This window comes from Otolemur garnettii, unplaced genomic scaffold (assembly GCF_000181295.1).
Source record: "Otolemur garnettii isolate 467f Iridium unplaced genomic scaffold, OtoGar3 scaffold00132, whole genome shotgun sequence".
Taxonomy (NCBI): Eukaryota; Metazoa; Chordata; class Mammalia; order Primates; family Galagidae; genus Otolemur; species Otolemur garnettii.
In genome coordinates, this window is record NW_003852527.1 from 4,322,578 (window position 1) to 4,330,196 (window position 7,619).

The following is a 7,619-nucleotide window of genomic DNA, read 5'->3' on the forward strand; positions in this document are numbered from 1 at the left end:
TTGAGCCCAGGAGTTGGAGGTTGCTGTGAGTGTGATGCCATGGCACTCTACCCAGGGGGATAGCTTGAGGCTCCGTCTCAAAAAAAAAAAAAAATCCAAAGGCTCCTTCCCATTTAGGGTGAGACATGGGAGGGGGAAAGGGCGTTGGTAGCCCCACCCTCTGTCTTCCGCTCCAGCATGGTTTTGGGTGTTTACTCGTGTTCAGTGAGCATGATATGGGTGGAGACACACCCTGTGCTGGTGTGTCTAAGAATTCACATTGCATTCAGGCTCTTCCTAGGACCTGTACTCCCATGGAATCCAGTCATTTCCCTGTCTCTGGTGAAAGGGAACCTGAGCCCAAAGAGGCCGAGAGCATAATTCATTCCCGAAAATGAAACTGTTATTTCCCAGGATGTCCTTGGAAAATGAAAACAGATCCAATGCATGGGAGTGGGATGGCATTGTGTCATTATCTGGTTCTAGGTTTTGTTTTGTTATTAATGAAGACTTGCCATGTTTTAGCTTATTTATTTACTTAACAGTATGTAATGGACAAACGAGGACTGTATATACTCAAGGTGTTCTAGGTGATGATTTGATATAATACACACTGTGCAATGATTAGCACAGATGAATTAACACATCCACTGCCAGCCATGCTGTATATCAGCTCCCCAGAAACTGCTCATCTTGTAACTGAAAGTTCTGCACTCTTTGACAAACATCTCCCCATTTCTTCCACTCTCCCACTCCCCATGGAACTCCTCAGGGTGGAGCTCCTCCTTCTTCCCAGGGCTCAGGAGTCTGAACCATATGCTGAATCTAACTGAAGATATTTAACAGGGCCCTACTGAAATGCAGTGAGAGCTAAAACGCAAAAGCACAATCGAACAGGCTGAGATCTGCCAGATCACGACTGTGAGTGACCTGTGCCCCTTATTTCCTCTTCTGCTGATTTACTCATTTTTAGTCTCTTCTTTCTCTGAAGATACCAACGTGGTATCTTTCATCCAGAATCTGACAAGTTGCTGGCCTTAAAACAAAGCAAATCAGCTCAGTGCCTGTAGCTCAGTGAATAGGGTGCCAGCCAAGGCTGGTGGGTTCGAGCCCGGCCAGGGCCTGCTAAACAACAGTGACAATTGCAACCGAAAAACAAAAACAAAGCAAATCATTAAGCTAAATTTTTAAAAAAGAATATTTTTAGGGACTCTGCATTGCCTCTGAATACAGAGTGAAGTTAGCCAACAGACTAAGTAGTTTCACACTATGGAAGGGAGAAATGAATTGTCCGGGATGGATCAAGAAGCCCTCTGTGAGAAGAAAGACTTAGAACAGAGTTTTAGAAGGTGAAATGGAAGGAAAGGAGCATATGTCAGGCGTAACAGTCTCAGGGTGTCTCACAGGGCCATGTGTCCACAGAATGGTGACTGTGGGCTGCAGCACATTCTGTTAAGGAAAGGGACTAGCTAAGAGCAGGAAAAAGTAAAAGAGAGTTGTTCTGTGAGGATAATCTGAAGGTTCTTATGACAAGTCTTCTGGTGAATAATGAAAATGAGGCCTTTCACCAAAAAAAGAGATTGTCCCAGATTACATCACTGTTGGGTGGCGGAAGAGCCACCTGTGTTTACCGTGCTCTCCCATAAGTTACCATTGCACATATTCATCAACTAGCACAACACTCCACCTGCTTTTCTATTACCTGTCCCACTGTGTGCCAATTTCCTTTCTCCTCCCCAACGCCCTTTGCATCACTGTTCTTCTTTAAGACATGGAACGGGGATTTGTCAAAGTCAATGAGCACTTTATTACAGTGAGAACGTTCTATAATGAACAATTCAGCAATTTAATGAGATTCTGTAGATCTGTCTCCAGCCTGTCCATCAAGTTTCAGTTCTATAAAGCACCCTGACACTAATCCTCTGGCATACCCATCTCCACCCTGGGCTGAATATTAGATTCTTCCATGGTATATTGCATTACTAGCATAACCTCAGCAAAAATGATGAACTTAACTACACTTGAGGCAAAATAGCTGGTCTGATTTGATTTTTCTCTATTGGATTGAATATGAAGAAATCACTTATTTACTAATATAAAGCAAAAACAGTTTTGTATTGCCTGCTGAATGCTTAAATTGATAATATTTGTGGGAGTTTTTTAATTCTTTCTTGAGAACCAGGTATTAAAAAAAAAAGTATTGCCTGTAGCAGAAACTAGCTTTTAAAATTCTATATTATAAAATTAGTAACCTTTCGAGAGGCAATTACGATTACTCTTAATGAACAGGACGGAATGTTCTTGACACTCAGACACCTGCACATTACCACATCCATCTCTGGCAGCGCCTTCAACTGTGCCACAGAAAGAGACAGACGCCATGAGGGGGCTTGGCCTCAGATCTCAATTCAGTTAGAAAACTTTAAAATGCAGGACTCACTCCAAGTCTCTCTTTTTCCCCCCTGGGAAGTAAAGAAAATTTTGCTGTTTCCCACTTTGAATTGACCAAAGTAAATTCTGTTGATTTATATTTATGGAATAGAACTGCAGATAATTTCAGTTCCTACCAAAAACACATCCTCACCAAAACTTTCAAGCTCTGTCTGAACAAACATTACTAGAAATACCCAAGAAGCACAAATGCATGACTTACTTTTTTGTGTTTGTCTTTATATTTTCTTTGTCACAACAGTATAAAATAGTGAAGTCAAGACAGTGTGGAATAGTGAAGAAAAGAAATTAATCCAGAAAAGGGCAAGTGTCGCAAACTTTAAAAGTTGAAGGCTGGTTCTGTTCTGTAACTCTGAGCAAGGCACTAAAACTTCCTTGCGTGCATCTTGTAGACTGAACATTCTTCAGGCCTGCTGTCAATAATTTTACAAAGAGCCTGGGATCCAGGCAGCGTTCAGTACAGCACAGCTCCTATTATCCTCACTGTGTGAAGCAATAGGAAGAGGGAAGTGATTAATGTAATACAAATAAAGAGGAAAGGGGGAATGTCATTAGTCAGTAGAGTCAAATGCTGGATATTAACAGCCACCTATCACTCTGTTTGGGCCGGGATCAAAGTACTCTATAAATGTCATCTGATAAGAGACCAGGAATTCACTGTTTCATCAGCTAATAGAAGACTTGAAATTTTCCCTTGCAGTCTGTATATAATTATTTTTCAAATGTTTGGGAAACCGTGAGGGCACAGTGCCCTAGAAGTAGCAATGGCGAGTCTGTGCTTCAGAGTGAGAAAGACCCACAGTGTGAGGGGAAGGGGAAGAGGGACTCTATTTCCCACCAACATCATGCAGATTATTTAAAGATAGTCACTGGGGATGAGCAGAAGAGGACTTAAATTGAATAATCAACTTCAAAACAAAAAACAGCCTCCTGTCTCCTAGACAAAGGACTCACACAATGTGGAAAGACTGCTATGTCACCTGAAAAGGCAGAGTGGGAAAACAGTGATGAGGGTTGCGGAATGAACTAGGTGGGAGATTTCTCCCCTGCAGGCAAGAGGAACTTCATTTCCTTCCAGCTTCAAGATGATCTCTGTTGCAACAAAGAAATGTTTTCTGAGTTGTTTACAGGAAGGCCCAAAATTTATTCTGATTCCACTGGTCTTGAATGTGCATACCTCACTTGACAATCCATTTTTTTCATATTCAATTAAAGAAACAACTATTTTCAGGGAAAAAACATTTTTTTTTTGGCTCTTCCAAAAAGAGCCAAAAGATGTGACTGTGTTGGTTTTGTGAAGCCACAGGGACGGTCTCATGCAGGAATCTCACCTGTGACTCCCTGAGTTAAGGTGCAGTCGGTGGAGGCCTCGAAGCCTTCTCTATCACTGGCCCATCAAGGGAGCATGACTTTCAAATTCCAACCCCATGAAAACCAAACCAGATAAAACAGTGGTCAGTATCCCTCAACCCTTTACCTTCTACTCATGCTGTGTACTCTCTGTGTCCAGCAAGGATGGTGGCGAGCCCCTTACCTGCCAGATCTGCTCCTCGCTCAGGGAAGTCAGGCGGTCGCTCTTCAGGACCTCCTGCAGCAGGCAGTAAGGTAGCGTGAGGACGTCTTCAGGGCGGCTCTTCAGGAGCTCCGAGAGATGTTTCACTAGGAAATCGATCACTGCTTTCTCCAACAAAGTGAGGTTAAACAGGTCAGCAAGTCTGTACAGATCCAAGTAATTAAAGCTATTTAATTCCTGGGTGCCAAAAGATAAAAATGAAAAGAGATCTCTTAGAAATCTGTCTACAAAAGAGCAGGCAAGAAATTCAGGTTGACTCACTTAAGGTTTTCATGACAGGTGTGGGAGAAAAGGGACTGTTAATGAAAAAAAGGCACCTTTGGGTGGAGAGAGAGCTGCTACTCGACAATTCCTAATTTTTCCTCATTTTATTCCTTTTAAAGCCTATGTACTTAAAAGACGTCTCAATAAAGGAAGCAAAAAGGGTATTTGGTACCTGAAATGTTACTCTGTAATGTTTCAGAAACATTTTACTAACGAAGGTAACTGATTTTTTATCCTTACCACATTTTAGAGATGTCTTTTTTCCTATTAAAGATAAGATAAAGGCATCAACTGAGATCCATGATTAGACGACACAAAACTTGATGGAGAGAGAGTGAATCTGCTCTTTTTCCAAACTCAGTATGTCTTTGAGTAAAAACAACCCTCACTGACTTAATTAAAACAGAATTTTATATGTAAGGTCTTGGGGAAGGAGGACATCTCAGAGAAAAGGGTCCTGCCTCAAACAATCCTATACTGAGCCCACTTAATAAGATAAATGATTTATAATTGTCCTTTGTTTTTCTGTTATCCTCAAACATCCAGACCAACCACCAGTGGCCTTCTTTCCTACCTTTTTAAAGAGTTTATTTTGGGGGATTTGACCTGTCTCTACAAACTCTCAAAGTCATACAACCAGGGCTCTACAATAACACCCAGAGACCAAACACTTCCATGGAACCTGTTTCCCTAACCCATGGAGAACGAGAGTGTGCACACACACTCTTTAACAGAAACTTTACATATTTCAAGTAGAATGAGAAGGGGATTTGTTCTATTTTCCCCTCATTTTTAACTTACAATGTGCAAGCAGTATTTCCAAATAATTTAAGGAAGGCAAAATGCCATCAGGTAGCTCTTTTACTCTACTGGATCTATTCCAGGGATTTTCAACATACTTTCCCCTTTTCTAGTTACCCAAGGGTGTTAAGAATTCTGTACTGAGGTGCATGTATTTGCATATCAGTAGGTAAACTGTACAACATGGAGAATGGAAGAAAAAAGGAAACTCACTCTCACTACAGCCAGGATGCCCTAACACCATCCTCCTACTGGGGCAGACAGGCTCTGTGAGCTTTAAGCAAAATTATCACTTCTTGTCCTTTTGGTTAAGACCACGTGTAAGCAAAATAAGCATCAATAATGTTGCTTTTAAGGATTTCCATTAATGTGATGGAGGAGGGTGGAAAGCAATGGTTAAATTGCATTAAGTGCCCACCTACAGTACTGTGGATAGGAAAAAAAATCATTGCTGTTTTTAGAAAGAATGCCATTATGTTTCTGGTTATGACAAGTAATACATGCTCATTTCATAAAATTCAGGAAATACAAAGTATGCAAAAGAAAACAAAAATCATTCATAATTTCACCATGCAGAGATAATCACTATTAATGTTTTGGTATACATACTTCCAGACTTTTTAAAAAGAAGTCTTTTATATGTCAAAGAAAGAGAAAGAATAATTGCATTCAAGGCAAAATAAACCATGGGCCTCTCCAGGCACTCGGAGGCAGCCCAGGCTGGTTGAGAAGACCAAGGGCATGGAGTGAGGCAGGCTTGGCTCACATCCAGCTCTGACACTTACTGTTGGCCGCACCTCAGGGCTGTCACTTAATCTCCTATTCCCCATTCACAAAACTGGAGAGTAACCAGTTCATAGGGCTGTCACAGAGATAATGTACAAAAAGCAGTTACAATGAAAGTATGGCACATAGAAAATATATAATAAATACTTCAAAGAATAATAAAGTATATTTGTGTATGTGGTATCTGTAAACTATGATTCATCACTGATGCAACAAGTGAAGAATGTGTTCTCTTTTGATATCCCAGGCTTGAGTACGGTGTACCATTAAGTCAACGAAAGGGTGGCCAGAGTAAAATCCATTGAATTGGGTTATAAAGTAATTGCATGTTAATGCTCCACACACCTGCTAACCCAAGCTTTCCCCTACGCTCCAAATTCATTTCCCCAACTGCCTATGAGAGGACATACTGAGTATCTCACAGCTATGCTGAACTTATCATGTCCATCCAGCACTTACTTTATGCACACCTGCACCGTCTCCTGTATTCCCTCCTGCACAGACCACCCCTGCAGGGATCCAGAGGCTGGCCCACATTCCTCCCGCCTATCTAGACCATCACCAACGCCAGTCTGTTCTTCCTCCTCAGCATTTCTTGTTCTGTCCCTTATCCTCTCTTGTCTAAACCTTACAACAATGTCCTAACTTATCATTCCTGCCTCCAGTCTCAAACTTAGTTTCCTCTTTTTATAAGAATTGGACTACAACGATCATCTGTTTAAAACACATGAAAAGATTCCCATTTCCTTGTGGAAAAGTCCAAAATCAGCAACACTGCCTAGGGCTTCCCTGACCTGGACTCTGCTGATCTCATGCCACAGTGCAACAGCTCACCCATCCACCCTGGCTCCAGCATGACAGCAAACCCCACCTTCACATCATGTGCCAGGACTCCAGAGGCATTGGCAATACAGTGGCAAGCAAAACCAGGCAAATCCTCCAAGCCTGGTAAGGTATATAGTTTATCAGAAGAGAGAGCTGGCCGTAAATAAGCAAGCAAAAAATTACAAACAAATAGAAAATTATAACCAAGGTGAAGGTTACAAAGAGCAGGATATAGAGCTGTGACTGTCCTTAACAGGAGATTTGGCCCCAGGTAGAAAGTGAGTAAAGGCTTCCCTGAGAAGCCATGTAAAGCTGACAGCTGATCAAAGAGCAGACATTGACTGGGCAAAGGGTGGGCTGGGGAGGTAGCTTATCTGTATTTTCCTATTTCTATATTCTTGATGCTCTGGTATCTACAGTCTCACTGACTGGTGAGAGACCACCCCTCCTAGCACCAGCCCATTCCTAGAGAGAACAAATGGTTTTACTCTGAGCCACCTCTTCCATCTGGCATGCACACCCCAAGCAGCCACATTGCTCTGTCCTAGCTCAGTGCCCATAGCTCAGTGAGTAGGGCGTCGGCCACATACACCGAAGCTGGCAGGTTCAAGCCCAGCCTGGGCCTGCTGAACAACAATGACAGTTGCAACCAAAAACTAGTGGGAATCGGTGTCTGTAGCTCAGTGGCTAGGGCGCCAGCCACATACACCGGAGCTGGCGGGTTTGAACCCAGCCAGGGCCTGCCAAACAACTATAACCAAAAAATGGCTGGGCGTTGTGGTGGGCACCTGTAGTACCAGGTACTTGGGAGGCTGAGTCAAGAAAATCACTTAAGCTCAAGAGTTTGAGGTTGCTGTGACACCACAGCACTCTATTGAGGGTTATGTAGTGAGATTCTGCCCAAAAAAAAAAAAAAAAAAAAATATATATATATATATAT

At 42.2% G+C, this 7,619-nt stretch overlaps 1 protein-coding gene across 1 annotated transcript in view; it reads right to left on the reverse strand.

Moving 5' to 3' along the window:
- Positions 1-7,619, reverse strand: part of KLHL32 (kelch like family member 32) — a 167,051-nt gene that overhangs the window by 25,152 nt on the left and 134,280 nt on the right. The window contains exon 6 of the mRNA XM_012810385.1: positions 3,965-4,180. Coding sequence (XP_012665839.1) covers positions 3,965-4,180 — 216 coding nt within the window. The remainder of the gene's footprint in view (positions 1-3,964; positions 4,181-7,619) is intronic.